The sequence below is a fragment of the Myotis yumanensis genome, unplaced genomic scaffold, assembly GCF_028538775.1.
Source record: "Myotis yumanensis isolate MYYU_CA2020_CCGP unplaced genomic scaffold, mMyoYum1.0.hap1 SCAF_1, whole genome shotgun sequence".
Classification (NCBI taxonomy): Eukaryota; Metazoa; Chordata; class Mammalia; order Chiroptera; family Vespertilionidae; genus Myotis; species Myotis yumanensis.
In genome coordinates this window covers 238,916,228-238,943,560 of record NW_027223752.1, presented here as the reverse complement: position 1 = coordinate 238,943,560, position 27,333 = coordinate 238,916,228, and the positions used below count along the sequence as shown (strand labels likewise).

The following is a 27,333-nucleotide window of genomic DNA, read 5'->3' as shown; positions in this document are numbered from 1 at the left end:
ACCTGCCTGTGCTCCTAGAACGGAAGCAGTCTCTCCTGCCTGACCGGAGTGCTGTGATCTGTGCATTTCCTCTTCCCGCCTGTCCGTGAGGACGTGGGCTTGTCCTCGAGGTGCTCTGTGCGCTCCATCTGCACTTTGCTGCCTTTGCTTCTGAAACCTGAGGGCTTTCTAGGGTTCTTTTCTCCTGTTACATATATTTTGTTGCATCAAAATCGTGTGTCTCTGTCTTCTGCCCCTGAAGGCTGTAGCTCAGCCTAACCCTCAGGGATGTCTTTGTGCCCCTGGAGAGCTGCCCCGCCCTACCCTGCCTGCAGCCTGGCCGGGGAGGAGGAAGTCCTGGGGCAGGGCTTCTGCAGACCCAGCACCTCTTCTGTCCGCAGGGGGAGCTGGTGACAGCCTCCAAGGCCATCATTGAGAAGGAGTACCAGCCCCACGTCATCGTGAGCACCACAGGCCCCAACCCCTTCAACACGCTCACTGACCGCGAGCTGGAGGAGTACCGCAGGGAGGTGGAGCGCAAGCACAGGGGCCCCCCAGGTGAGTGCTCACGGCGAGGCCCAGGCGCCAGGGCAGGTTCTGCGTGGGCAGGTCCGCAGGTGAGCGCCTCTGTCCTCCAGGCCTTTGGTGAAGGGCAGAGTGCTCCTCAGCACATGCTTCCTCCCTCCTCACTCAGGCTAGTCCCAGAGGGAGTAGGTTCTGACTCCCCTGGGAGGGCTCTGGTGCGGGCTCATGGCGGCATCTCACCACGCCCTCTCACCTCTGCCACCTGCAGAGAGTCTGGACGAGACTGGAGAGCAGAAAGACAGTCCTCCAGAGCCCCCTGCTGCCCCCTGCTCCCCCGTCAAGCTGGAGGAAGGTGAGTCCTGGGCGGGGGCGGGCGAGGCTGCCCCAGTGCGGGAGGGCGCATGGCACTGTGTGGATGGGTGTCCACAGCGGGGCTGGGGGCGTGGGCTGCGTGTTCTATCCAATGGAAGGAGTGGCCGCTGACACTAGTGAGGACGTGTGCCTTTGCGAGGGAACCAGCACAGCACGTGCTGGGTGCTTCTGGGCCCAGTCTCTTGCGCTCCTGTTTTGGCCTTGTCCTGGGAAACCTGAGGCCAAACAGATCTGTTAGTGAGATGTCACAGGTGGGAGGACAGCCTTCAGGGATCGGAACCCACTTCATTGATGATGTCAGTTTTGCCCTCTTTACACACTTCCTAAACCTTCCTGTGCTCGATTCCACCTCCGGAAACGTCCTCTGTGGTGTCTGAGCTACAGGATGTCATTTGACTGCCATGTTATCAGTCCATGCAGAGCACTGGCCTCCGTCGGCCTCTCAGACCACCCACCGCATGTCTGTGGCGTGTGGCTTGCGTGTCTGTCCCTCGGTCTTATACATCATGCTTCCCATGTCTGTCGGGAGCCTGTGCCTCTGTGTCCACAAGAATGGCTTGGCCATTCTCCTCCTGTACCTGGTGCTGTGACTGAATGCGTAGATTCTCTCCCTGTGCTTTTCTCTTCTTGTGGCTGCGTGGCAAGCAGGAGGATGTGCTAAGGAGTACCTGTTACCATAGTAAGTACTGCCGGCTTCCCTGCGCTTCCTCATTCTGCTTCTTTGTTGCTTACTACGTTTTGTTTTCTGTTTAATCAAAATAAAAACATTGTCTTGGCCCCCCCCCTCCCCCTTTTGTACCCAGTCCTTCATTCTGGGCGGTGGCCTTCCCGGAAGGGGTTCGGTCACCTGGGAGCTGCAGTGGGCAACCTGCCCTTGGGCTCCCAGGGGCCACACAGCGGTGCTCAGAGCTCTGGGTCTCGTGAGTGCCAGGAGGGCAGACAGTCTAGACGAGGCTCAGGCAGGTGGGCTGCCACCTGCTGCATGCAGTTGCATGTGTTTGAACCTCTGCTTAAGCTTCGTGCTTAAGCTTAACGTGAGAGGGGCAGAAGAGCGACATTTGGGCTATTTTTAAAATATGTATATTTTTATTGATGTCAGAGAGGAAGGGAGAGGGAGAGAGAGATAGAAACATCAGTGATGAGAGAGAATCATGGATCGGCTGCCTCCTGCACACCCCCCACTGGGGATTGAGCCTGCAACCCGGGCCTGTGCCCTTGACCTGAATCAAACTGGGGACCCTTCAGTCTGCAGGCTGACTCTCTATCCACTGAGCCACCTCGGCCAGGGCCGTGCTGTTTTTTAGTAGGACATTTGATCCAATGATAAAGGTTCCCCTGGGCACCCACAGGCCACCTCTGCCCGCTTTGCAGACATGCCTCACTTCCCCCTGCCCCGGCCGTGATCCCGGGCAGGCATCTCCCAGGCCCAGCCCTCAGGGTTTGTCCCCTGCACTCGGCTCGCCTCCCGTCGCCTCCCGAGGTTCGGCTGACTGTTGATGTATGAGCAGGTTTGGTGCTCCTAACCTGCCAGTCGCTCGTAACCTCATAGGCTGTTTTTAGAAAATCTGCTCACCTGGTCTCCTCCACCCCAACCTGGAGATGGGAATCTTCCCCACAGACCAGCCCTCAGGCTCCTGAAGACAAGTTACATTCCGTACTTTGCTTCCCGATGGTTAAACGGCTTGCTTTGCCCCTCTTCCCTGCCTGATGGTTCATGTCTTCCTCTAAACTAGGCTTAGTTTGTTTGATGCTGATGCACGAGGTTGAGAGTTATTAACTTGTGCGTCCACGGGCTGCCATGTTTTCCGTGGCTCCCTTGGAGGAAACCAGGTGTGTGGACCCAAATGTAGGCTTAATTTCAGGGCTACTGAGGTGCCCTAGGGGCCTAGAGCAAACCTCGTCTCAAGGGTGTCAGGACACTGCACTGAAAATGTTCCCTGTTCGCAGGGCACGCTTCCAGGAGAGGGCGCCGAACCCCCCCCCCCCCCTCCGCACCCCCCCTCCTTAAGATGGAGTCTGTGTTTGGTACAATGGGCTCCATCCAGCCTTGAAGCAGTGACACGATTTAAAGTTCCTAATCCTTGTCTTGGTAGAAGGCCCTGGTGTCCTTACAGTGGCAGTTTCTGTGCAGGGCGCTGCCCACCTTGAGGTCCCTCTCTGAGGGCTGGGCAGTTGCCCTTTAACCCCGTCTCTCCTACCCGCCCACTAGACCTGCAAGATGCTGTGTTTGGAGACGACAGTGATGCTGCCACCTTTAAGCCCACTCTCCCTGACCTGTCCCCCGATGAGCCTTCAGAAGCGCCTGGCTTCCCGACATTGGACAAGGAGGAGGACGAGGGGCTGGGCGAAGCCCGTGGCCCTTCCAGCCCCGCCAGGCCCTCCACAGTGGCCAGTCCTGAGCCGGCCCCGGGCCCGGCGGCTGAAGAAGCCCCCTCCCCGGCTGCTGAGGGGGCTGCCGCAGACCCAGGCAGCGATGGGTCTCCCGGCAAGTCCCCTTCCAAAAAGAAGAAGAAGTTCCGCACCCCCTCCTTCCTGAAGAAGAGCAAGAAGAAGAGCGACTCCTGAAGGCCCATCCTGCACACACCGCTGTCTCGTGTTGTCTCCCTGTGTCATGGAATGCAAAGCCCCCTCCGCGTAGCTAGCGCTCCCCGCCGCCCAAGCCCGTGTAGACCAGAGCTCACCTCCTGTGCTCGCACGGCCTCCCCTGGCTCCCGGGCCTCACCTCAGGTCCAGGGAGGCTTGGCCCTATGTCCACCTCTGTGCCCGTCTGTCTGCTCCTCGGGTCCTTCCCTGGGGCGTCCAGGCAGGGTTCTGGCTGCACAGTCAGAGGCCCTGCCGGCTCTGGCCCTGACCTCTCTTGCTCTCCTTCTGTCATCCAGTAACCCACGCTCCGTCCCTGCTAGGCTCCCCTCCCCCCAGGTCTCAGGTGACTGACTCAGACTCCTAGCTTCCTGCTGGCCTTATCTGCTCAGCGATCTCACTTTGTCCATAAACACAAAGCCTTGGTCCTGTGCAAACACCCCTGTGCCTGCCAGCGGCCAGGGCGCTGTGGTGGCCTCAGAGAGGCGGCGTGGGGACCCCGCAGCAGACTGGCCTGTACACCCTTGCAACCTGTGCATGGTTACCCGGTCACCCCACGGCAGCACCCGATCCAGGGCTCAGTCTTATCACTGGGGTCCCTCCAGGCCTGACCTAGGGAGGGCACCTCAGTGAGGAGAAGTCTTTTCTAGCACTCTCTTCGTTGTATCGGCAGTTCTGCGTTGCTGTGAACGGGAACAGCAACGCTCGCTTTCGTTTCTGTAGGCCTGCCTGCCGCGGAGCACCGCGCACCTGTGTGGGGGCAGGTTTCAGAGCAGGGTCTGCCCTTCCCTGAACTCAGCCTGAGCTCAAGGCGGAAGTCGGCCCTGGTGGCCCCCGCTGGTCCCGAGCCCGAGCAGGCACTCATGGAGCTAATTGCTCTCGCTCACCTGCACTCACCTCCACCCCCTGGGAGGCAGCAGGGAGCTGCTGGCTGGCAGCTGGCCACGTGGGCTCCTCGAGGGCGCCCGTTCCAGGAGCTGCTGGGTGCCAGCCTGCCCGCCCCAGACAGGCCCCTGGGGAGGCGGGAGGGCCGTGGTGGATCTGGAGCTGGACGTGGGCTCAGGTTCCCAAAACCAAGCACCCACGCAGGACGGAGGCCGGCTGCATGGCGCTGACCTCCGCTGGGGGCTAACTGGCGAGCAGCTGCTTCTGTGTCCATTTGTTGCCAAGTGTGTCCAGCCTCCCCACTGCCCTCCTTGCGTTAACAGACTCTTCCCTGACCCTCCCTCTACCCCACACACGCAATGATTAATTCACTTTTGTAGTTTCTTTTAACTCTTTGTATCACAACATGAAGTCTAGCCACAGACAGGGACACAGGCTCAGGAGGGCAGGCCCTGTGTCCTTTCTTCATTGTAACATGTTTTACTCACAAATAAAGTTCTTCAAGCTGTATCCTGTCTGAACCTGGGGAGCGGTTTTACATTTTAATCCCTTTTCTTTTTCTTTAAAATAGGACTTCCAGGAGTTTGTCTCGTCCCCAAAGTGTCTTATTTCTTGAGACACCATTTGCCACTTTGAACTGGGAGGACGTTCTAACCCAGAGCTGCCCTGCCCCTCCAGCCTGTTCCTCCCTGGGGCTGCTGGGCACGGCCCTCGGACCGCTGAGTCCCGTGTCCTCTCCAGTCAGTGGACCCTGGAGTCAGCCTGGCTGGGGCTGAGCAGGCAGGTGGGGCCACGATCTGTGACGGGGACAGCCCAGCAGAAGGCTCCCTCCTCCTCCATCTGCCAGGTGTCACCTGCCAGTGCTGACCCTCTGGGAGGGTCCTGCACCTGACTCCACCCTCCCCACGTGCAGGAGGGAACCGCGTATGGTCAGTGGAGCTGCTGCTGCGGGGGCCTGGGGCCCCAGGGTGTGGTGGAGGCTGAGGGACGCCGTGTACTGGGAGGAGGCACTTGGTATAAAACAGCTGCTTTATTTTGTCATCCAGACGCCTGGCTGAGAGCCTGTTCTCCACAGAGTGAAAAACAAGCAAACCGGAAGCCTGGAAAGATCTGGAGTCCCTGATCCTGCTCTGTGGGCACCAGGCAGGGCCGTCCAGTCCAGCAGGAGGAGGGCTGCAGGCCCCAGCATTCCTGTCTGGGCCCCAGGAGGAAGGGAGGAGTCGGGCCAGCAGGCGGGGTGGCCTCTGACTTCCTGCCTCAGCTCCTCCGGCCTGGGCTGGGCTGGGCTGGCTCTGCTACTCCGCCTTGAGTGTCTGTGCTGGAGGCCGCAGGGGCCGCAGGAGGAGGAAGGGGAGCAGGAAGAGCCCCGAGCACACGGTGAAGCAGGCCGGGGCGCCCGTCAGCCAGTACACTGGAGGGAGAGACAGCCAAGTGATGACGTGGGCCCACCGCACCCTGCCCGCACCCGCCCCAAGTGGCCAGAACGGAGGAGGCAAGAGCAGATGCAGGCCGCTGAGGGAGGCCCCCATCAGGGTCCAGCAGCCCCCGAGGCCTGGCTCCCCAGGGCACATCACGTGCTGTCCCACAGCCTCACCTGAGGCGGCCACCATGGGCCCCAATGCCCTGGCCAGGGCACCCAGGCTCCGCAGCGTGCCCATGACTGTGCCCTTCTGCCCAGACGAGCCTGTAGGGAAGAAGGGGCCCTCAGGTGCCTGCTGGCTGCTCCGCTCCCCCCCCGGCCCCCCTCCAGTGGCCTTGGTTAGGAAGGGCTTCTCACCATAGCCGGCGACCACGGAGGACAGACAGGGCACCACGACAGCGGCAGCTGATGGGGGACATGAGCGAGGCACCGTCACCCCAGAGGAGAGGAGGGGGCTCGTGACCTGGAGGGATCTGTGGCCACCAGCCCCCGCTGTGCCCCTCTGGCCCTGGCAGGCCCACTCACCGAAGGAGTAGAGCAGCAGCCCCAGGCCCAGCACAGGCAGCGAGCGCCCCCAGCCGATGAGGAGGAAGGCGGGGACCAGCAGCAGGATGGCCTGCAGCGGGACACAGTGGACCTCAGGCCCCACTCCTGCTTCCAGCAGAGCTCAGGAGACCACCCCCCTCCCCCTCCAGGGGCACCCCATACCCGTTTCACAGCTGCAATTTCCCCGCCGGGGCTAATCCGCCGGGCATAGGTGCCCTGGATGGTGGCCATGGTGAGGCCGATGAAGAAAAACATCTTTCCCTGCTGCAGGCTGGGAGGGCGGGAACCTTAGCGCCCCAGCCCTGCTGGCCGGCTGCGCCCCTGCTCTGCCAAGCGGAGCCAGGGGACTCGCTGACAACCCCTGCCCACCCCAGGTTCCTAGGCTGGGCCCGGGGGATGGGGAGAGGGCAGGGCGTCCCTGGGTGGGGTCCCTGTAGGGCCCGCACTCCCACCTGCTGAACTGGAAGCGCTGGTGTGTGAGGAAGCTCAGCGTGTACTCCAGGCCCGAGAATAGGAAGAGGTAGAGGAAGTAGACCAGGCCCAGGCGGCGCAGGTGGCTGAGCCCTGGGGGGCAGCGGGCAAGGGCATGAGGGGTCCACCGCCCAACAGCAGCCGGTGGAGCTCCACCCTCATGAGGGGCCACTCCTTACTGTCTCCAGTGGGCGGGTCCTGGCCATGGGCCACAGCGGAGAAGCGCAGCAGGGCCAAGGGACTGAGCAGGTCGGCAGCAGCTCGGAAGCCCAGGGTGAGGGAGGGTGCCTGGAGGGGGCAGAACTGGAGAGGCTACTGGGGGCCTTGGGGGCAGCCCGGGGAGGGGCATGACCAGCCGCCTGGCCTCCATCCCACCTACCAGGCCTTAGAGGCAGGGGCTGGGAAGCATAGGGACCCCAGGAGGCACTGTGTTCCCAAGAGCCTCTGGGCACCAGGAGAGGACTGTCTGGCCTCCCCTGGCACCCAGGACCGGCACCCGCGACAGGCTCCCTACATGCCCAGGGAACCGAACCCCTGGGTCCGGGACCTGTAGGTGGTTTCTGGGTTTCTCCGTACCCGCTTCTCTGGGGGCAGTGTCTCTGGCAGGAAGCAGAAGAGAAATAGCAGGTCCGAGACAGCGAAGAACAGGGCGAGCCAGGGTGCCATCCACAAAGGGAGGCAGGCGCCCAGCATGGGGCCCAGCGTGAAGCCCAGTGAGAAGGCCACTCCGATGACTGCCTGGGGAGAAGCCACCTGAGTCAGGAGGGCGACCAGGCCCCGGAGCCCCTCTGGGCCCTCGATCCCCAGCCCGTGCACCCACCATGCCTCTGCTTCGGGCGGGCGGAGAGCCCAGGTCAGCAACGATGGCCGTGGAGAGACTGACGTTCCCTTTGCTGATGCCACCAATCACCCTGGAGGCCAGGAAGGCGGCGAAGCTCTCCGAGGCAGCCCACACAGCGTAAGAGGTGGCCAGACCTGCCTGCCTCGGGGCAGGAGCCAAGGGTAGGCGCAGTCACTTCAGGCCAGGAGGGGCTGACTAGAGCCACCAGCACCCCTGGGTCCCTGCCCTGTCTGCAGCACCCAAGGGCCCTTGTGTCCCCAAGGTCCGCTGGGTGGCAGAAACGGCTCTGGGCCAGCCTGGCTTAGACACAGGAGCTGCTGGCCCCTCAGGTACCACCCCAGGGGCACCCGTACCAGGGACAGCAGCATCACTGGGCGCCTCCCCAGGCAGTCGGAGACGGCCCCCGTGAGCGGTGCCCAGAGGAACTGCAGGACTGAGAAGATTGAGCCAATCAGACCTGAAGGAGACAGAAGTCAGGGTCACCACACCTCAGTCTCCGTCCCAAGGGTCTGCTCACCTGGCCCGGCACTCCCAGGCCATGGACCTCAAAGCCAAGGTGGCTATGACAGAGTGGACACAGAGGGAGCAGATGGTGCCCAGGAGTAAGGAGGTGTGAGGAGTAAGGAGGACCTGGATGATGGGAGGTCGGGGAGGGAAGACGGAGAGTTGGGGGGGGGCGGGCAGGAAGATAGGACCAGGGGCTCCCAGCATGGGGCTCAGGGCCACACCTCCGAATAGGACGCTGTTGTATCTCTTCTCTGCGGGCACCCCGATGGCTGCAGCAAACCAGTCCACCCCGCGCTGCCAGGAGCCATAGAGAGGGTCCTGGGGGACAGGAAGCATGAGAGCTGGGGGAGTGGGCACCCACCTGGGGGTCAGGCTTGGGGGTGGAGGGGTGAGGAGGGCTCACATGTGCACGGCCGTGGCTCTCCAGCAGCCCGGGCAGCAGGGGCAGCAGCAGAGTGAAGGCCAGGAGGTCCAGCAGGAGGCCCAGGAAGACCACAGTGACCACGCGGGTTTCGGACGCCGGCTGCTGGCGGATGGGTGGGTGCGGAGTGCAGCTCCCACCAGCTCCCAAGCCCATGATGGGGCGCTCCGATCCTTCCTGGCCCTTGGGGGCGGGGGGCGGGTCTGCACAGCACCTCTGGTTAGGGCAGCCCAGACGCCTACCCTACCGAGGGGCAAACTGAGTCCTCCTGCTCCTGTCAGGCCCCCAACACCCTAGTGAGCACCCTAAAGGGAGTGCCTGCCCACCCTGCTGGGGGGCGCCCATCACCACAGACGGGGTCCCTGGTGCGCCCTCCCCAGACCCCGGGATGCAGCAAACTCGGCAGCGGAGGTTGCGCAAGGAAACCGCAGCCACTGAGGCCAACCGTCCCAAGGGGCCGGGGTGGGGGCATCGCGGGCCCGGGCGGCACCCCGTCCCACGCAGCCGCCCCCGCGTCCTCGTGTGGAGCAGGAAGGGAAACTGAGGCCCGGAGGAGGGCGGGACCTCTGTGGCTCCGGGCGGACTCGGGGAGGGGTCCCTGCGCCCGGAGAACACAGCCCCCGCCCGCACCGACCCCGCCCCGGGCTCGCCTCCTGGGGCTCCGGGGACCCCGCCCGCACCTGCCGCGGCCGCGCGCCGGGAACGAGCAGACGAACCGACGGACCGCTGGCCAGAGGGATGCGGAAAGGACCGCCAGGCACGCTGCTGGGGGCGGGGCGGGCACAGGCCCCGCCCACTAGACACGCCCCGGAAGTGACGGGCCCCCGCTCTTCTCCTTCCGGCGGCGCGGTCCGGCGGCAGTCGGTCTGTAACTCCGAGTGGCCTCCGCCCGCCTCCCGCGTTCCCGGAGCTCCGCTGCAGGCGGCGACCCCTGACCCCTGGCCCCGCCGGCGCCGACTCCGGCCGCGGGGCTCTCCCCGCAGGGCCCACGCTGGTCGCGGCCCGAGTTCTTGCCCGGCGCTGGCTGGCGGGGCTGGTTCCCAGCCGCGCGCCGCCAGCCACGGTCCCATCTGCCCCCACCCGCTGCCCGAGGGCGACCCTCTCCCCTCAGGGCCGGGGCTCTGGGTCCTCCGCCTGCGGGGCCGTCTCCACGGACAGCGCCGGGCCCGTGGGTGTGACCGCCTGGCTCTCGGTGGGACAGTTCCTCCTGCACCGGGCGCGGAGCCGGAAGCCCCAGCGCCGCCAGGTGAGGAGGAAAGGGACGTGCGGACAGACGGCGGGGACCAGACGCCCAGCTGCTCCGCTGGCGGCGGGGTCGGGACGCGGGGGCCCTCACGGGCGCGCCTGGCCCGGTAGCTGGAGCCGCTGTGGACACTGGCACCTGGCACGCCGCCGCCCGCTGCCCTTCATCTCACCCAATCCACGCCCCCGTGTGGCCGACCCGCGCTGTGAACACGTGGGAGGGGATTCTCGGACCTGAAGTTTTTCTCCCAAGCTGACAGGTGATGCAGCCCCACATGCCATCAGCCACACACCCCCTGTACTGAACGATGCGTGCACTTGGGGGGGGGGGGGGGGGACGGGGACGGTAGGGGGGGGGGCGGCGACTCCCTCACCCGGCCCGCCCTCTCCAAGTCCGGGAGCCCCCGGGGATGTCCGCCTGACGGCAGTTGGTATCCTTAGCCATATTCTTAGCGCACTGCTGCGCTTGCCCGCCCGCCCCCCCCATGAGCCTGGCTTCTGGCTGAGCTGTGGGGCATCGCTATAGGGTTAAGCCTCGGACTGACCTGTTGGCAAAGTCACAAACAAGTCCCAGCTTAGAGGGCACAGTCCTCTTAGCATAATTAGGCTGGACCTTAGGTCGCTCCCTAGATCTTATCTGGGAAGCTAATGGGCTGAGGGAGGTGCAGCAAGTGCTGCCAAAACAAGTGAAACTCACAAGAACAGTGTAACTATGGTGACCACTACTTTGTTTACCTCTGGCTATAAAATAAAGGCTCAGCTTGCCTCTGGACCTCTCTCTGTGGCCTCAGCCAGGCACAGGGGAGAGCCACGGAGACTAAAGAGAGCTATGCTGATCACCTGAACGCTGTCTCCGTGTAAATCATTCTTTGCCGACTCCGTCCACACCTTTGGGAGCCCCTGGACCGCTGGGGCTGGACCCTGGCACTGAGCAATGCCCCTGTGGGCGCGCTCTGCCCTTGTGGTCAGTGCGTGACATAGCCACCGGTGGGGTGATTTGCCTATTAGCCTTTTACTATATAGGACACCCAAATCACGAAAATAGCAGTTACACTTATGCGTAATACACAGCTGTTCCACCTGCAACAAATGAAAACCCATTAGCTCTTTCCCCAAAGACTCGATGTCCCCCCTTAGGTACCTTTGGCTGATATCTCCCCACTGAGCCATGCTCCCCCTTTTGTAGCCTCTGACCTTCACGCCTGAGACCGGTCACCTGCCTCAACACTCCTCACGTCAGAGGGCAGGGGGGCTGGAGCTACGCAGTGTGTTCCTATCAAAACGCTAAGAACAGCCCTCGTCTGGGCCCCTGTGCTCCGCTCCCCAGCCACAGCCCGTGGGGCCAGCCAACGGCAGAGCGTCCTGCCTTCCTGAGACGCTCCCGGTTAGTGCAGGGGATGGGAGGGCTGCTCTTTGCTGTTTAACTTACAAGTTTGTGACCTTAACCACAAACTCCATGTCTTCAGCCTCCCAGCTCAGTGCAGACGTCCCAGCGGCTCAGCGCCCAGAACCGAGACGGCCCTGGAGAGCGCCAGGCAGACTGAGTGAGGGACTGCCCGTCGTGGTGCTGGGGTTGAGGGTGATTTTTTCCTTCTCCGATTTCTAAACTGTTTGCAAATTTGTTTACTTTATAATTGAAAATATAACTTGTAATGTGAAATAACACTGCACTCTATACACAAAGGCAAAAATGACCGGCCAGATCCCTTCAGTCCCAGACCGTGACTGACAGTTCGTCTGAACTCGACGGACCAACTAGTTCGTTCATCAGCATGTGCTCAGGGAGCGCTGCCCAGGTCCAGAGCGAGGTCAGGAGACGCTGAAATGGGAGCTGAAGTCCAGGAAAGACATCAGTGTCTCTGCCAAGATAAAAACCGTTTATTTTTTGAACTTTTTCCTCTTCAGAGCCTTCCATTCACCCTCCTGCTCAGCCAGGCTGTTGAAAAGCTGCTTCACTTTGCGCTTCCTTTCCGCATCCCTAAGGAGAAAAAGCCCAGTTTGGGATTAGTTTTTGGAGGACGTATGTGCACAGGGCGAGCAGGGGACATAGCCCGCAGGCTCCCAACGCCCGCAACGGTGGCCTCACCGTTCCATGATCTCCGAGAGCTGCATCCGGGCCAGGAACTGGTTGTCCTTGCGGATCTCCCGCACTGCGCCCTTGAACTCCCGCCTGTGCTTGTGGATCAGCCTCTTCCGCTCCTGCTCCTCCTTGGTGCTGCCCTGCTTCCTTCCAAACTCCAGCCTAAGAGCAGAGCCAGCGAGGTGGGCCCACACCCACACCCTGACCCCTTGGGGGCTGGGGGGCTGCACCCACACCTTGCCCCTTGGGGCTGGGGTACCCCCACCCACACCCTGACCCGGGCCCTCCATGGAAGGCCCTGCAGAGGCAGCTGCACTCACACTTTGACTAGCCGGGGGGTGAACAGCTTCAGGGGTACAGGCTTGCTCCTCTCGCAGACCAGGGGCTGGTAGCGCCTCTCCTGGGCCTCCATATCGGCCAGCGTGCTCCGACACAGCTCCTGCACAGGAACTGCGCTGTGATGGCCGCGGCGGCCTCTCCAGCTCCTCCAGGAGGCTCTGCGGCCTCAGAGGCGGCAGGGAGGGACCTCCTTCCCTCCCCCAGGCCTTCCCTCATCTGCTGAGTAAAGGGGTGGGGAACGTCTGGCCCGAGGATCATATGAGACATGAGAAATCACCTGGTCTGGCCCTGCCAAGACATTCGGGGAGAATTAATGAAACGTTTGACCAAACAGAGCAGCTGGTTTTCAGTTGAAATTGTTGTATGGCCTGGGGATGGCCAGATGGCCCTTGGCAGGTGGGAGCCCTGATGGAAGCGTCACCTTGCTGATGGGGGGGCGGGGCTGCAGACCCGAAGACCGAGTGCAGGGCGCCCGACAGGCATGACAGGCACTTGGGAGGAAGGCAGCCTGTGCTGCCAGCCCCGAGCCCTGGACGGGTTATTCTTTCCCAGACAAGCCTGGCAGCGCCGCGCCCCGGCGGGCACCGAGCAGGACCCAGTCTTTGTGATCTGACGTCACTTTCATTCCAACGGAAGAACCTGCAGCCTGCGCTGCCAGGAGTCGGCCACGCTCTCGAGAAGCTGGTCTGCTGATGTGCGTCCCTTCCTTTTCCCCACGCACAGGTGTGTCCCGGAACTCAGGCTTCCTGCACCGCAGGCACAGCCACCCTTGCCCGCCTGGAGGTTCACCTCGGGGGGCCAAATGCCCCGGCTCCGTGGGGACCACGTGCAAGGTACGACGTGCAGTGCCCCGAGCTCACAGGTCCCCCCCCGGCCCCCTGACCCCCTGGCCTGCCTGAATCTGCAGGGCAGAGCCAGGGTGCACTTCAACTAAGGGATGGGCCACTGCATCCGCCTCCCGCAGGGTGACAGGATGTCCTCTCGGGCCACTTCTTGGGGGCAGAGATATGACAGCATGCGCGGGGGTGGCCATGCTGCACAATGCAGTCCCCGAGTGAGGAGGCCAGAGTGTGTGGTCCGGGAGGGACGGGTGCCAGGCCCTGGTGGGCAGTGGGCAGGCAGAAGGGGACGTGACATGACAGTTCTCAGCTTAAACCCCAGGTCAGCCTCCGTGCAGCAGCAGTTATTTCTCGGAGTTTCTCAGCACTAACTTAGCTTCTCATTCGAGTTTCTCATTTGCAAACACAGTGCCCTTGACTTCCAGGGGTGCAGCCAAGGACCAAAGTGCCCGCTAACCTGCCCCGGTCACGGGACGGGCTGAGCTGGGCCCGTCCTCGGGGAGCCTCACCTGCAGCTCGTGGGGGTGGCTGCTGCCGGCCAGGTGCTGCGCCAGGAGGGCTCTGAGGGGCCGCGTGATGTCGGGGAAGGCGGGCAGCGCGCCGTACAGGAGCACACAGCGCTTCACCAGAGCCAGACACACGGCCAGGCAGGACAGCCTGCGGGGCGACAGGCAATGGATGGGGCAAGAATTCAAGCCAACACTCCACTCTGAACACCCAGCATGGCCGCAGCCAACGAGGTTACACAGCGCAGGGGAGCAGCCGTGCTGGGGAATGCCGTGGCCACCAGCAGCGGGCCCTGGTTTAGGGTTTGAATTACTGTTTACAAGGTCAAGCAGATATATTCGGAAGATAATACTGTGGGAAGATTTTTTTCATGGAAATAATGCCATCAGGACTTGAAAAGACATTTTTCTAAAGAGGACAGAGAGGTGGCCAACAGGCACGAGAAAGGCGCAGCCTCACTCACCACCAGGGAAACGCAAACCGAGCCACGCGAGGCACCGCCTCCCACTGGTTAGGATGGCAGCAGTGGCTACTCAAACAACAACAACAAAGCCAGCGCCGGCCAGGCCCTAGTGGACCTGGGTCCTCGTGCACTGCTGGTGGGAACGCAGACTGTGCGGCCACTGCGCAAACATGCAGGTTCCTCTAAAGCGGCGGTTCTCAACCTGTGGGTCCCGACCCCTTTGGTGGTCGAAAGACCCTTTCACAGGGGTCGCCTAAGACCATCGGAAAACGCATATATGATTACATATTGGTTTTGTGATGAATCGCTATGCTTTAATTATTTTCAATTTGTAACAATGAAAATACATCCTGCATATCAGATCTTTACATGACGATTCATAACAGTAGCAACATTACAGTTATGAAGTAGCAACGAAAATAATTTTAAGGTTGGGGGTCACCACAGCATGAGGAACTGTATTAAAGGGTCATGGCGTTACGAAGGTTGAGAACCACTGCTCTAAAGTTTAAATAAAATAGAGTATTTTCTTCTTCCTGATGCTACTGTATGGGGAACTGTTGGCAATTTCCTTTCACACAGGTGACTGTTAGGACAAAAATGCCACTGATTTTTGCAAACTTTGTTAAATTCAGTTATTAGAGCTGATAGCCTTCTCCACATAAGGTCCTATCACCTGCAGAGATGACACGGGCCCGCTCGGGGTCCGGGACCTGGGTGGCACTGAGGCCGCCCGCACGTACCTGGTGTGGTTGGCCTCCGTCTCGGTCTGGGCGTGCCGTGCGCTTGCCCAGTGGAGGGACAGGCTTCTCCTCCGCCACGTGGCCGCGTCCCCCTCGTCAGACACCACGAGCAGCTCCGAGTTCCTCCCCAGAGGTCGGAACGGGTGCACCAGAGCGTAACCTGGATGCGAGGGGACGGGACAGAGCGCCTCTGAGTATCAGGCTCACTCTTTACAAACGCACGGCTGTACCGCGGAGTCGGGGGACGGCCCCTAAGACGAATGAACTGGACTGAACGTGAGGGACGGTGACAAAGCTGAGGAGGACGAGGGGTCTGTCGGGAGTGCTGGGTGGGGGGCTGCAGAGTTCACCAGGTCAGAGGCTGTCCCACAAGCGAAGGCTGGGGAGGACCCTGTGGTGTGCAGGGCTCACCCGTCATCACCCAGAAGAGCATCAGAGGGAGCAGCCTGTAGGGGGGCCCGGCAAAGCAAGGGGTGGCGGGTACACGGAGAGGGGCGAGGGGCCACAGCAGCCACCCCGCGGCCGGGCCCGTGCCCAGCGCACCCTACACTCGCCCTGACCGATTCCTGGGGCGTGAGTGTGTCCCAGCCCTGCCTGCCGGCCCACGGGAGCACGCGGCGTGGCGGCGGGGCAGCCAGGGAGCAGCGCGGGCAGGACCCAGGACCGTCCCTGTGAGGTCGGGAGGGAGAGCGAGAGGACAGTGGGCACTGAGGCTCTGACAGGACCGAGCGAGGGCAAGGCGCCGGGCTCCCCGCAGGAGGGAAGCGGCGATGCAGGAAGCCCGGGAGTGGAGGTGAGAACAGAGCAGGACCAATGGGGGCACTTCCTCGTCAGAAACCTCTCCCCAGTCCGGAGACGCGGAACCCCTCGGACGCGCTGCCCAGCGGACCTGCAGTGGAGCCCGGGAGCGCGCCAGCACGTGCTTGTTGCCACGTAAAAAAGTAAGATGAATCTTCGCTGTGTGTTTTACTTAGCCCCAAATAGGGAAATATTTCAACACATCAACGTAAAGCTGAGACTACTTCTGACTGAGTCGCGGCTGCCTGGGTGAGCCTGACTTCGGGCACGTCTGTCAGACCCGCCACGTGCGGCTTCTGGCCACCGCGGGCAGAGCGTCCCGATTTCTTCCACGCCCGCACCCGGAACAGGGCGCTACTCCGGGCGGGAGGACTTGCGATGTCTCTCTTCCGCCCCCTCTTCCGTACCCCACACTTGCTACAATGAGCATGGCTTCCTTCTAGCGCTTTCTAAGCCCCAGTACAACCCCGGCCACGGCCGCGGCGGCTCACCTGGGCCTGGCGGGTTGGGGGTTGCTATGTACAGGATGCCCAGGAGGAAGTTGACCAGCTCGGGGATGAACCTCTGCGACAGGGACACGTAGTCCAGGAACACGCAGCACACGAAGAGGCCCTTCACCACGTCCGGGAGGGACAGCACGGGGCACTGGCAGAGGGACAGAGCCAGTGACTGGTCAGGACACGGTCCGGACCAAGACCACCTGCTCCCCAGGTGAGCGGGAGCTCACACTCCTCCCCGGGGCAGGGCAGAGCCTCAGCGGAGCTCTGCCCATCGCAGTGTGCGGGGGCCGCGTGAGTGCCCAGCCCAGGCCCGACCCGGAAATGGGGGGCCCGCGTGAGTGCCCAGCCCAGGCCCGACCCGGAAATGGGGGGCCCGCCTGAGTGCCCAGCCCAGGCCCGACTAGGAAATGCGGGGCCCGCGTGAGTGCCCAGCCCAGGCCCGACCTGGAAATGCGGGGCCCGCCTGAGTGCCCAGCCCAGGCCCGACCCGGAAATGCGGGGCCCGCCTGAGTGCCCAGCCCAGGCCCGACCCGGAAATGCGGGGCCCGTGTGAGTGCCCAGCCCAGGCCCGACCCGGAAATGCGGGGCCCGCGTGAGTGCCCAGCCCAGGCCCGACCTGGAAATGGGGGGCCCGCCTGAGTGCCCAGCCCAGGCCCGACCCGGAAATGCGGGGCCCGTGTGAGTGCCCAGCCCAGGCCCGGCCCGGAAATGCGGGGCCCGCCTGAGTGCCCAGCCCAGGCCCGACCCGGAAATGGGGGGCCCGCCTGAGTGCCCAGCCCAGGCCCGGCCCGGAAATGCGGGGCCCGTGTGAGTGCCCAGCCCAGGCCCGACCCGGAAATGGGGGGCCCGCCTGAGTGCCCAGCCCAGGCCCGGCCCGGAAATGCGGGGCCCGCGTGAGTGCCCAGCCCAGGCCCGGCCCGGAAATGCGGGGCCCGCGTGAGTGCCCAGCCCAGGCCCGACCCGGAAATGCGGGGCCCGCGTGAGTGCCCAGGGCACAGGACCTCCATCAGACATGATGCTTCCTCCACAGGAAGGGGGTTTTCTGGGCTCACACCCTCCGTCACCTCCATGTCGGGCTGGAGCCGGTGCTCGAGGAGGGGCTGTGTCTGACCTCAGCTCCCACCCGACCCCGAGTGTCCGTGTCCTTGATCCCCTCGGCCATCGGCTTTGGCGGAAGGACATACCTTGGTAAGCAGCTGGCTCAGGCACACCAGCGCGGGTGTCACCACGGGGTGCCAGAGGTCAGAAGTCGGGAACAGCATCCCAGCAATTTTCAAGTAAATGAGCTGGGAAGAAAGTGGAACCAACAAGATTACAGAGTGGGAGAAGCCTTTTGAAGTCCTGCCTGTACAGGGGCAGGAGCAAAACAACTTTGAACCTGGTCAGAGCAGCGACGCCCCGAGGGTCCCGCTGGGCTGCGGGCAGGGCCCCCACAGCACTGTCACCCCCCCCTCTGCCGGGCTCTCTGGAACGTGGTGGCTGGTGGGGGCGCAGGATGAGGCTGCCCTGCCCCGGAGCCGGCCGGCCTGGGGCATCAGACCCACGCTGGGCAGGGTCACGGCCGATGGTGCACCCACGGCCTCTAGGCCTCCGCTCAGGGGAAGCGGCCCCACCCGTTCTTCCTGCGACCATCTCACAGCACACAGGGCAGATGACAAGCCCACTTGGCCACGCGCAGGGCCTCCTGAGGATCGGGCAGTGTGCCCACTGCACAGCCAAGGAGACCGAGGGCTGCTGGGCAAGGGAGCTGGAGGCTGTTCTCCAACGCTCTCCTGGGCGCTCGCCGTCCCCAGCTGAGATCCCACCCCCACCTGCTCGTTTCAGGACAAATGGCTCTGACCACAGCCCATCGCTAAAGGCAGTATTTCTTGGAAGCTCCCAGATCTCCCTTCGCATCAGGCGCTGATGACTAACGCAGGCGCAAGGAGACTGGAAATGTTCCAAGCAGGTGGAGGCGGGCGTGCAGCATCATGGCGCCGGTGGGGCTGGAAGGGGCACTGCCCGGCCCGCCGTGTCCCGGGAGGTGGGGAGCCTGTACCATCTCCACGACAGGAAGCTGCCTCCTGCACGCTCCCAAGATGCATCTGTTTTGTCTTAGGTGACGACAAGCGGTGACTTTTGGGGACCACGGGTCAGGCACAGCCCACAGGCTCCCCCGCCACGAGGCTCCCAAAGGCAGCTTGTGCCCCTCACCCCCTCACAGACGAAGAGGCCAGGCCCGCAGCTCAGACGAAGGGACTGGGTTGAAGACCAGGCACCTGCCTAGGCCTTGCTGCTTGGCCCCCCACAATACTCCTGGGTAGAAAGAGGCTCCGAGGAGGCAGACGGGGTCCCCCTGGCCAGCGCTCTAGGTACCCCCCAGGGCGGACGTGGGGAAAGGTAGCTGGGCGGAGGCTCACAGAACTGAAGTCGCCAGCAATGCCGTGGCCACTGGCTCAGACGGTGTTTGGGGAGCCTATTAAAGCCACGAATGATAAACCACAAGTCTTGTATTTTAAGTTCCTGCTGATCACTGTTCATTCCTTTCAACACAAAGTCCAGAAAATGGAATGACTGAATGAGACTCACTAACATTGACACAACCGCCCACAGCTCACTGTCCTCAGGTCTCCTCGTGGGTGCGGAGATGGAGCTGAGCGGCCCTTGGCTTGGGCCTCCCTGGAAATCCGCTCCTCCCATTTGCCTTAAAAGACTAAACATGCCCCGTTCACGCGCAATCTCAGTCCGCCACTAACAGCAAACCATCCCCCGGGTCACCCGGAGGGCGGACGGCCTGAGCCCCACTGGCTGGTGTGGTGCCGGACAGCACCCGGCTCCTGGCAGCGCAGGCCTGAGCCTGGGGAGCCGGAGCCCCGCTTACCACGTCCAGCCCCGGGAATGCGGCCCGGCCCTTGGCCTCGATCATCCCTTCCATCTCGTGCATGGCGTCTCGGAGCACAAACCTCACGGACTCGCTCGCAGATTCAGGAAACATCTGGCAGAGGTTGTACAGCGGCCTGTTCATCAGAAACACAGGTCCGTGCAGGCCTCCAGCTGGGAAGGCACCCTCCACCCCGGGACCTCGCCTGTGCGTCACTGCGACTGAGGCCGGAGCCAGAGCCCTGGGGACCCGCCCCCTCCGACGGCCGCCTGGCTGCTCCTGTGATCTGCTCTATAATAACCCCTCTGACCTATGCTGTTTGCCAGAGGGGAGCACGTTCTACGTGTCCACCTGGCTGACCGGCTACGTGCTTCCCCACAAACTCGCGAATCCTCACCTCACGTCTGAAATGGCAGCGGCCACTAGGCCCCGCTCTCACTAACCTCCCATGTGGAAGACCCCAGGCCTGCCCAGCAGCACGTGCTCCAAACACCTCAGCCACCCACGCAGAGCATGATGGGTCGCTGGAGAACGAAGGCGAGTCAGCCATCAATACCATGAACAGACCCATGCCTGTCGCTCTGAACTGAGGACACGCCCAGCTCTGGGGCAGGAGCAGCGGGTGGCCTGTCACAGGCGCTGTGTCATGGCTGCACCTGAGTCCCATTCACCAACGAGGTTGACCTTCACACCCGGTCATGTATTCTTATGGCTCTAAAGTGGTGCAGCTCAGCTCCCCGCCGCCGTTTCTACTCACACAACCAACTTGTCAATCACTCTGAGGTCTGGTGGGTCCTCTGTAGCCAGTTCGCCCATGTATTCCAGAAGGAAGCCGAACAGTTTCTGGGGGACACGGAGGGGAGCGGCTCAGTGCTGACCCGGAACGGACCTGGGCAGACATGCACCGCCCCTCTGGCTGCGGGGGGGGCGGGGAGGCTCAGCGGGGCAGCAGGCACCCCGCACCCTGTCCTCAGAGGGAGGGGGCGTGTCACCGACTTCCCTGAGGGGCTGGCCGGGCTGCTCCATGGCCACAAGAGGCCAACTCTCCGGTGACATGAGGGCCCCAGTGGGGGCCCCTCCAGGCCTGCCCGGGGCTCCTGATCCCCGCAGCTCGGGGACAGCCCGACGCTCCTAGCACTGACCCGCCTTCACACACCTCTAACTTGGCCTTGTTCCCCACGGCGAGACTGGGGTGGTGGCACTTCTGGATCCGCTCCACCACCAGCAGCTGCTCCTCCACGGGCTTTCCCGCCAGCAACGACTTGAGGTCCTCCGAGGACTCGGGAGCTGCCGAACACACGCGCGCTCACTGCTCAGAACGGCTCTCGTCTCGGGAACAGACGCAAAACCCGAACTCAGCGTAAGCGGCACTGCTCCCCTCGCGGCCGCGAGAGACAGCGTGACTTCTCTCTATAGGACACGCCATTTGCTGCATGTGGTGACATCACACACCCGGGTGTCCGGGCGAGGGGGGAGCCGCCACCCGAGAACAGGCACCGCGAGGAAGTGGCTGCGCGTCCGCTCCGCTAGGAATTTCCTTCCTCCCCACGCGCCACGAGCTGAGCCCACAGAGGGCGGAGGAGCCACGTGAGCGCAGCTGTGTCTCGCACCTGTCGGAGCCACTGCCACGGAGCCAGCCTCACGGCGAGCCCACTGTCCCTGGAAATGACCTACAGCCACAGGACAAGGCGGGACTGCTGACCAGCGTGGACGACTCTTCTGTGTCCTGGAGGGACACTGGCCTGTCTGATGCAGCTCAGTGGCCCCTCCCTGGTGACCCCCTGGTCCCCCAGGCCCGCCCACCGAAGGCTGATGCTTAACAATAGCACGAAGACACTTCTCCAGAAGGTTGTGTGTGCCGCGTCCTGTGTGTGGCCATGTAACAAAGGCCCCCTCGGCACCAGGACCTGGGTCAGGCCCCAGGCAACACTGGACAGACAGGAGGATCATGCCCGCTCGTGGCGAGGCTGCAGCCGGCACGAATCCAGGTCTCCAAGCGCTCAGAGAGCATGCTCGCCCGGCCCCCACACGCAGCCTCAGAGAGGCAGACTGACCGCCAGGCTGGACTTGGCCCCGAGACCCAGGGAACAGGACGGTTTGCTACCTGCGAACATGTAGGGCAGCTCAGTCCTGGCGGCGTCCCGAGCGTCCTGACCACGGCCTGTTGACCTCCCCCCAGGCGGTGGCCGCGGCTCCTGCTCGGGCTGCTCGCTCTCCTCCTCGCTCTCCACACCGCATTCCAGGTCTGAGTGGCTGTCGGAGCTGCCGCTGTCCTCTGCATCCTCCTCGCCCTCCTCGCCCTCCTCCTCCTCCTCCTCCTCCTCCTCCTCGTCCCCACCGTTACTGGCTTCCCGGCTTTGCGCTTCCTGGACGTTCATCTTTCCGTCCTGGGAACAGGATACGGAACCCGCAGGCGTGACAACCCGGGGACCGTGGTCGGAGTGCTTGTTAGCAGCCGAGGGAAAGCAAAAGGAGATCCGAGAGAGGGCAGCGCCTCGCGGTCATCTGCCCAGTCTCGGTGCCTGGACCCCGTGAACACGCAAGCACAGAGCTGCAGGGAGCCGTGTGGGGATTTACAGTTTCCACCCGAGACCAAGCAAGGAAGTGAGAAGCCCAGCGTGCCCTCTTCCGCTAAAGGAGACAGGGAAGGCCGGCGCCTTACCTTGTAGGAGAGCAGGCGCCGGTCATCCTTGTCCAGCGCGAATCCGTCGTTTAAGTCGTCTGCAGACACGTGCGCAGGCCCCTTGCTGTCCTGGTCCTCGCTCGTCCCCAGCATCCTCCGCACCCTCTCTGCCTGCGCGGGAGAGAGGTCACGTGTGGAGCCCACAGGGAGGGCAAGCAGGGTGTCATCTGAACGTTTTTACTTTCATAATTAGGAAAAGATTTTTAAAAAGGCACTTATAGTAAAATACACAAACTTTAAAGAGACTAAAAAGGTCCCACAGATTCCAGGAGCAGCTTGTCCCCCTCCCAGAACTAGGTGGGAGGCCTGGCAGGAGGGTCACAGCCCCGCCCCCAGCGTCCCCCGCACCTCCAGGCGCCTGAGCCGCTCCTGCTCCTCCTTGGCCAGCTCCTCTTCCGTCTTCATCCGGTCCGAGGGCTGCGCCTTCATCTCGAAGCCCAGCTCCCGCACCGCCCGGTCGTAGGCGTCAGGCTGGCAGAGAGAAGGGGTCATCGCTGGTCTCCCTTTCAGGAGCAAAGAGCTGCCGGGCCGCTCCCTGCACCGTCGAGGCTGATGCCACCACGGCGCGGCCGGGTCTGCTCTCCCTGACGTCAGGTATCAGACAACCTGATAACCTTCACCAGAAATGAGACCAGGACACCTGCGCCACCTCTTCGGCGGCGTCTGCTCGGCCCCGCGCCCACCTGGGGTTTCTCCTGGTGTCTGCTCTGGGCCTGGGGGGCCCTGCGGGCCAGGAGGCTCTGGATCTCCCTCCAGTCCCGGTCCAGCTTCTCTGTGAGCTCCAGGGCATCTTCCCGCTGGGCCTGCCTCTCCCGCTGGAAGGAAGAGCAGAGGCACACGCGTCACTGCGGGCGCCCTCCCTCCGCCACACCCACGTGTCAGCAGAAGGGGCTGCGGGCTATCAGCACTGGTTTCCTGCCATGAGCTGCTCGCTGTTGGGAAACGCCAGTGATGTTCTGCAAAGCCTGCTACAGGTCAAAATACTGAAGCCAACCCCGCAACCAAACACCCATCACAGCCAGCCCCTGCAGTCTGTGCTCCGGGAGCCGGACACGAACAGGGCCTGCCTGTGCTGCGTCCTCAGAAAGCAGCCGGCACAGCGCGCCCGCAGGAGCCCCAGAGCCCCAGCGCGGGAGGAGCGCCTCCCAGGCTGAGCGGCGCACCTTCTCTTGCTTGGACTTGGCGATGAGCTCCTCGATGAGCTCTTTGTGGGACCTGGGCCTCGCTGCCTCCGGGCCTGGCTGCTGGGAGGGCTTCTCACGAGGGAGCGCTCCGCCTCCGAAATGGGCCGCCGTCAGCTCGGCTGCAGACAGAGCAGAAGCAGAAGCAGAGCTGTGAAGCCCCCGTCTCCCCAGAGCGCTCACACCTGGTGCTCACGCCGGACGAGGCACTGGTCGCTCTAAGCGCCGGGCTACAGTGAACTAGGGTGACGTTCACATAAGGCAGGGCACTGCCCTGGCCCGTTTGGCTCAGTGGACAGAGCGTCGGCCCTGGGACTGAAGGGCGCTGGGTTGATTCCAGTCAAGGGCATGTACCTGGGTTGCAGGCTGGATCCCTGGCTCCGGTTGGGGCAAGTGTGGGAGGCAACCAATCAGTGTTTCTCTCACATCGATGTTTCTCTCTCTGTCTCTCCCCCTCCCTTCCACTCTCTCTGAAAATCAGTGGAAAAATATCCTCGGGGCACCCTAGCCGGTTTGGCTCAGTGGATAGAGCGTCGGCCTGCAAACTGAAAGGTCCCAGGTTCGATTCCGGTCAAGGGCATGTACCTTGGTTACGGGCACATCCCCAGTAGGGGGTGTGCAGGAGGCAGCTGATCGATGTTTCTCTCTCATCGATGTTTCTAACTCTCTAACCCTCTCCCTTCCTCTCTGTAAAAAATCAATAAAACATTAAAAAAATAATAATAAAAATCAAGAAAAAAAAACATCCTCGGGGAAGGATTAACAACAAAAGACAGGGTACGGACGTCTTTCTCAGCCTCCAGAAGTCTGCCTGTCTTACCTACCGCCACCTGCACCTGCCACACACCTTCTATGGTTCTAGAGTAAAGCATGAGAAAACCCTGTTTCGTGTAGAATTTCTCGAGAGCTTTATGATCAGCGACACTTTTATCCAACCCCTTTTCAAGGCGCAGGAGGCCAGGCTAGTGGTGAGCAGACGGCTGTCCCTGTTCCTGCCCTTACCAGACAGCACTCCTCGTTCCTCAGTGTCGCTGTCACTGTCGACAATGTCGTTCAGCTTTTCGATGTCGGCCAAGGACTGGCCGTAGTGAGTTAATTCTTCATCTTCGTTGAGGTTGTAGATGTTTCTTTTTTCATGTTGTCGCTGACAGAAGAGGAAGAGTCAGTTTCCTAAAATCCCCACATCCATTTAACAGCAAAACCCCGTTATTTTTCTGCTACTGGTGCAGCGTGTCAGTGTAGCCTAGCAGCTTTAAAGTTATTCTGTGCCATCTGAGCAGCGGTTCAGATTCAAGCAGAACCCCAGGTCAGTCAGTCAGCGGGTCAGGCACATCCCGCGGCCTTGCCCACCGGCCACTCGCTGCCCACCCACCCGCGCTGGAGCCAGCGCTTCACTGAAAACTCGAGGACACAGCCCTGCCGAGCCCTCTGGCTGCCGCACGGATCCACCAGCGGTGTCTGCAGCCGGCCCTTCCCCTCCGGCCTCGCCAGCCTGGGCCCAGGACTCAAGACCCACCCTCTGCACCAGCAGGCAAGTGCCCGCAGGAGCACAGATGAACGTACAGGAGACCCCCACCGTCTCCATACCTGCTGCTCCAGCGCGAACCTCCGCATCATCTTCTCCTCCGCGCTGATGTGGCTGTTGTACTCCCCGAAGCGCTTGTCTATGAACACATTGGACTTGTCCCTCTCCTTGTACTCCTTCAGCAAGGTCTGGGTGCGCTGGAAACAGAGCGTCCATCACGCTTGGCGAGCTCGGACCCCAAAGGGGAGACGCTCCCCAGGGGACCCCACGGCGGCTCTCGTGCATCGGAAGGTGACACTGCCATTGGCCATTCTGTGTCCTTGAGGCCACTGACACCGACAGCCCAATAACAGGGCCAATCGGGGGCTGTTGCTCTTCAAGGGAGGCTGCAGGCCTGCTCGGACCCCGGGGGACCCTGCAGGACGCGCCCGATACTGAGGCTTAGGGAGAAGGCAGAGCCGAGCTCTCAGAGGCCACCGAGCACTCACAGGCCACTGTCAGGTTCAGAAGCTGGAGGAGCCGAGGCCCCAGCTGAGAGGAAGGGAAATTCGCAACAAGGAGCTGACAGGAAGCCACGGGTCAAGTCTGACGCATGGCCAGTGACGGCACAGACTGTGGCAGCATATTTCCTCCTCGCTTGTTCCACACACACGTTTATTTGCATGTCAGTCAATCCTGTTATTCGCATGTCCATGTTTTGCAAGTCTGCCTTCTTGCTAAAGTTTATTTGTAACCTCAAGCCAATACGTGCAGCACTTCTGTGGTCACTCGTTGAGACGTGCACGCGGCCTAGGACGTGTAGCCAAGAGCATGGACACCAAATCCATCAGCTCCACTTCCAGCTGGGCTCGCAGGCAGCCACGCTCTCCGCCCGGGCCCCAGCTGTGCCGGGAGAGGGTGGCCCTGACTCAGGCTGTCCGCTAATGCTGTGTAGTGTTAAGCACCGAGTCTGGGTTGGGTCCCAGCTACAGGCCTCCTTGTCCGAACAGCCCTTCACTTCCCAGGGACCATCACACACTCCAGCCTCCCTCGCCGGCCAGTGACCCCTCCGCACAAATCGTGACCTAACTCAACTGGACGGCCGGCGTCCCGCCAGACAGCTCTGAGCCCTGGACCTCACGCTTCGGGGCACTCCACTCCCCTCCACTCCCCGGGCAGCCACTGTGAGCCCCGAAGCACTAAGCTCTGGTTCCTCTAGTACTTGAGTTTGTCTTGTGGGCCAAGCCCTGGGGGATTCGGGGAAAGCAGGGGTGCCCCTCCAGGCCCCACCCCCAGCCCCGGCAGAGGAGGGAGAAGAGCCTGCCAGGGGCTAGAGGCGTGAGCACCCCTCCTGTCTGGCTCAGGGGGCCTGGGAAAGGATCAGAGTGGTGGCTTGGGCTGACCTTTGGGAGATTTGGGGGATAAAACAGGCTTTTTTGGACAAATTGAGTTGCAAAAGGCAAAACAAGGACAATAGGTGGGGTCCAGATTGTGCAGGCGCCTGGGAGTGACGAGCTGAGAGGTGTGAGTGCACAGTCCACTCCGTCCTCACAGCCACCCCGAGGCTGTCAGCACCCCACTTCAGAAGGAAGGAAACTGAGGCGGAGGTGAACACGAACGTGTCTGTCGGAGCCCACAGGCTCGTCCCCCACGCTTGCCCGGGTGTGCCCTGGGGACCGTGACTCCGTGGGAGTCTTGCCTACTGTTCCCACCGCCAGCCCCTTGCAGTGGGGTGACATCGCATTCAAACAGAAGATCCACTGGATGGCGCTGTGTGACAGAACACAGACCATGGGCCATCTTTATCTCCCCAGCAGCCAGAACAGAACTTAAGTGTAAGTGCTGGGGGCGCCTCAGGCTTCAGACATTGGAACTGAGTGCAATCGCAGGTGCGAGGAGACTCACTGTCCCCTGGGCCTTTCCCACCAACCTACTAACGTGTCTTCCTCAGCCGAACAAGAATATAGTTCAACAGGTCAGGGACCAGGTCCCAGGGTCCCAGACACCACAGAGCGCCACGAGCACTGACAGGTGCGGCGGGGGGCCAGGCCTGAGAGCCGTGGCACTTGACCCAGAGGCCGCATTCGCTCACCCGGCAAGGAGAGACACTCACTCACCAGACCCTACGGAGCATCGTGTGTGGTCCCCTACCCTGTGGAGGAAAGGGTCCCTGGACCCTGAACACAGAGCGCAGTCTAAACGGGGAGAGGCCAGCAGCAGAGGGAGCTGGAAAAGGGGTCGCGCGGGTGCTGGGTCTGAAGGAGGGGCAGTGTCCAGGGGGAGGTCAGCCGGCCCCGCACACGCAGAGGCACGAAGACAAACGCGGTCTAACGTAGAGGACAAGGGCACTGGGCACGTCCGGCTGCGCCCGGCGCCGTCCCAAGGACGGTCAATGTACACATTCGATCCTCCCAGCTAACCTGGATGCTTACAGACGAGGAAACTGAGGCACGGAGAAAGAGCCAGCATACCCAAGGCCGCGGCAGGCCAGCCAGCGTGTGGCTCCAGCACCGCAGGCCGGCTCCGATCTGTGCTGCTCCGGGGAGAGGATGGGAAATCCCGGGGGCCCGGCGGGGTTGGGGGTCCCCGGCAGGCGCGCCGCGCTCCCGAGTGAACCCGCAGGGTCAGGCGCCATCCTTGCCTGCACCCCCGGGGCACCGCCCTTACCTTCTGGATGGCCCGCGCGCGCGACACCCCGGGCAGCCCCACGTCGTGGCGTGTCTTCCTGCCCAGAACCTGGAACTTCTGCCTGTTGACTTTTACTTCGAACGGGTTGGGGTTGGGCCTGGCCCGGCCGCCCCGCGCTCCCGCCGGGGCTCCCGGGGCCTTGGGGCGCGCCCCGGTCGCCCTGGCCTTCCCCATGGCCAACTCTCGCCGCACCCCAAGGCAGCGGCTCGACTCCGCACGGCCTGGCCGATCCGGAGGAGGCGAGCCCACGGGCCAGCACAGCCGGCGGAGAGCGGGTCCCTGCGGAGACACGTGCGGGGATCAAGGAGCCGTCCCCGCCTCGATGTCGCGATAACTGAGCCGGGGACTGAGGGACACAT

The 27,333-nt window shown here is 62.6% G+C and overlaps 3 protein-coding genes and 1 long non-coding RNA gene across 15 annotated transcripts in view; 2 read left to right on the top strand and 2 right to left on the bottom strand.

Annotated features, from left to right (window-relative positions):
- Positions 1 to 4,851, top strand: part of ADD1 (adducin 1) — a 78,536-nt gene extending 73,685 nt beyond the window's left edge. For 6 of the 7 annotated variants that reach the window (XM_070400173.1, XM_070400171.1, XM_070400179.1 and 3 more), the window contains 3 exons: positions 381 to 537; positions 773 to 856; positions 3,086 to 4,851. In XM_070400173.1, coding sequence (XP_070256274.1) covers positions 381 to 537; positions 773 to 856; positions 3,086 to 3,441 — 597 coding nt within the window. In that variant the 3' untranslated portion in view covers positions 3,442 to 4,851. Of the gene's footprint in view, positions 1 to 380; positions 538 to 772; positions 857 to 1,524; positions 1,556 to 3,085 lie in introns of all 7 variants that reach the window. The other variant, XM_070400197.1, reaches the window with a different exon arrangement.
- A 501-nt stretch (positions 4,852 to 5,352) lies between these two features.
- Positions 5,353 to 9,292, bottom strand: MFSD10 (major facilitator superfamily domain containing 10). Of its 5 annotated transcripts, none has more exons than XM_070400219.1 (13): positions 9,228 to 9,292; positions 8,530 to 8,785; positions 8,348 to 8,444; positions 7,973 to 8,076; positions 7,599 to 7,757; positions 7,355 to 7,516; positions 6,958 to 7,066; positions 6,760 to 6,871; positions 6,470 to 6,578; positions 6,287 to 6,377; positions 6,119 to 6,166; positions 5,936 to 6,025; positions 5,353 to 5,752 (listed from the first exon to the last, which is right to left on the bottom strand). In XM_070400219.1, the coding sequence occupies exons 2-13, from the start codon at positions 8,701 to 8,703 to the stop codon at positions 5,637 to 5,639; spliced, it is 1,371 nt and encodes a 456-aa protein (XP_070256320.1). In that variant the 5' UTR covers positions 8,704 to 8,785; positions 9,228 to 9,292; the 3' UTR covers positions 5,353 to 5,636. The 5 variants fall into 5 exon arrangements, with proteins under 5 accessions (XP_070256320.1, XP_070256310.1, XP_070256337.1 ...); XM_070400209.1 differs by having other exon boundaries at positions 8,530 to 8,821; positions 9,232 to 9,278; XM_070400236.1 differs by having other exon boundaries at positions 9,232 to 9,272.
- Positions 9,293 to 9,294: 2 nt separating this feature from the next.
- Positions 9,295 to 14,604, top strand: LOC138998184 (uncharacterized). Of its 2 annotated transcripts, XR_011469072.1 has the most exons (6): positions 9,295 to 10,049; positions 10,976 to 11,173; positions 11,256 to 11,368; positions 11,474 to 12,051; positions 12,932 to 13,041; positions 13,473 to 14,604. It is a non-coding gene; the product is annotated as an uncharacterized lncRNA (long non-coding RNA). The 2 variants fall into 2 exon arrangements; XR_011469071.1 differs by having other exon boundaries at positions 11,474 to 13,041.
- Positions 11,398 to 27,328, bottom strand: NOP14 (NOP14 nucleolar protein). Its single transcript, XM_070400166.1, has 18 exons — positions 26,954 to 27,328; positions 24,370 to 24,504; positions 23,785 to 23,926; positions 22,765 to 22,904; positions 22,285 to 22,416; positions 21,950 to 22,072; positions 21,581 to 21,712; positions 21,023 to 21,305; positions 20,075 to 20,205; positions 19,676 to 19,761; positions 18,919 to 19,054; positions 17,243 to 17,344; positions 16,050 to 16,203; positions 14,761 to 14,920; positions 13,557 to 13,704; positions 12,190 to 12,308; positions 11,876 to 12,031; positions 11,398 to 11,767 (listed from the first exon to the last, which is right to left on the bottom strand). Exons 1-18 carry the CDS (start codon positions 27,146 to 27,148, stop codon positions 11,668 to 11,670), a joined length of 2,574 nt encoding a protein of 857 aa, XP_070256267.1. The 5' UTR covers positions 27,149 to 27,328; the 3' UTR covers positions 11,398 to 11,667.
- Positions 27,329 to 27,333: the final 5 nt, after the last annotated feature.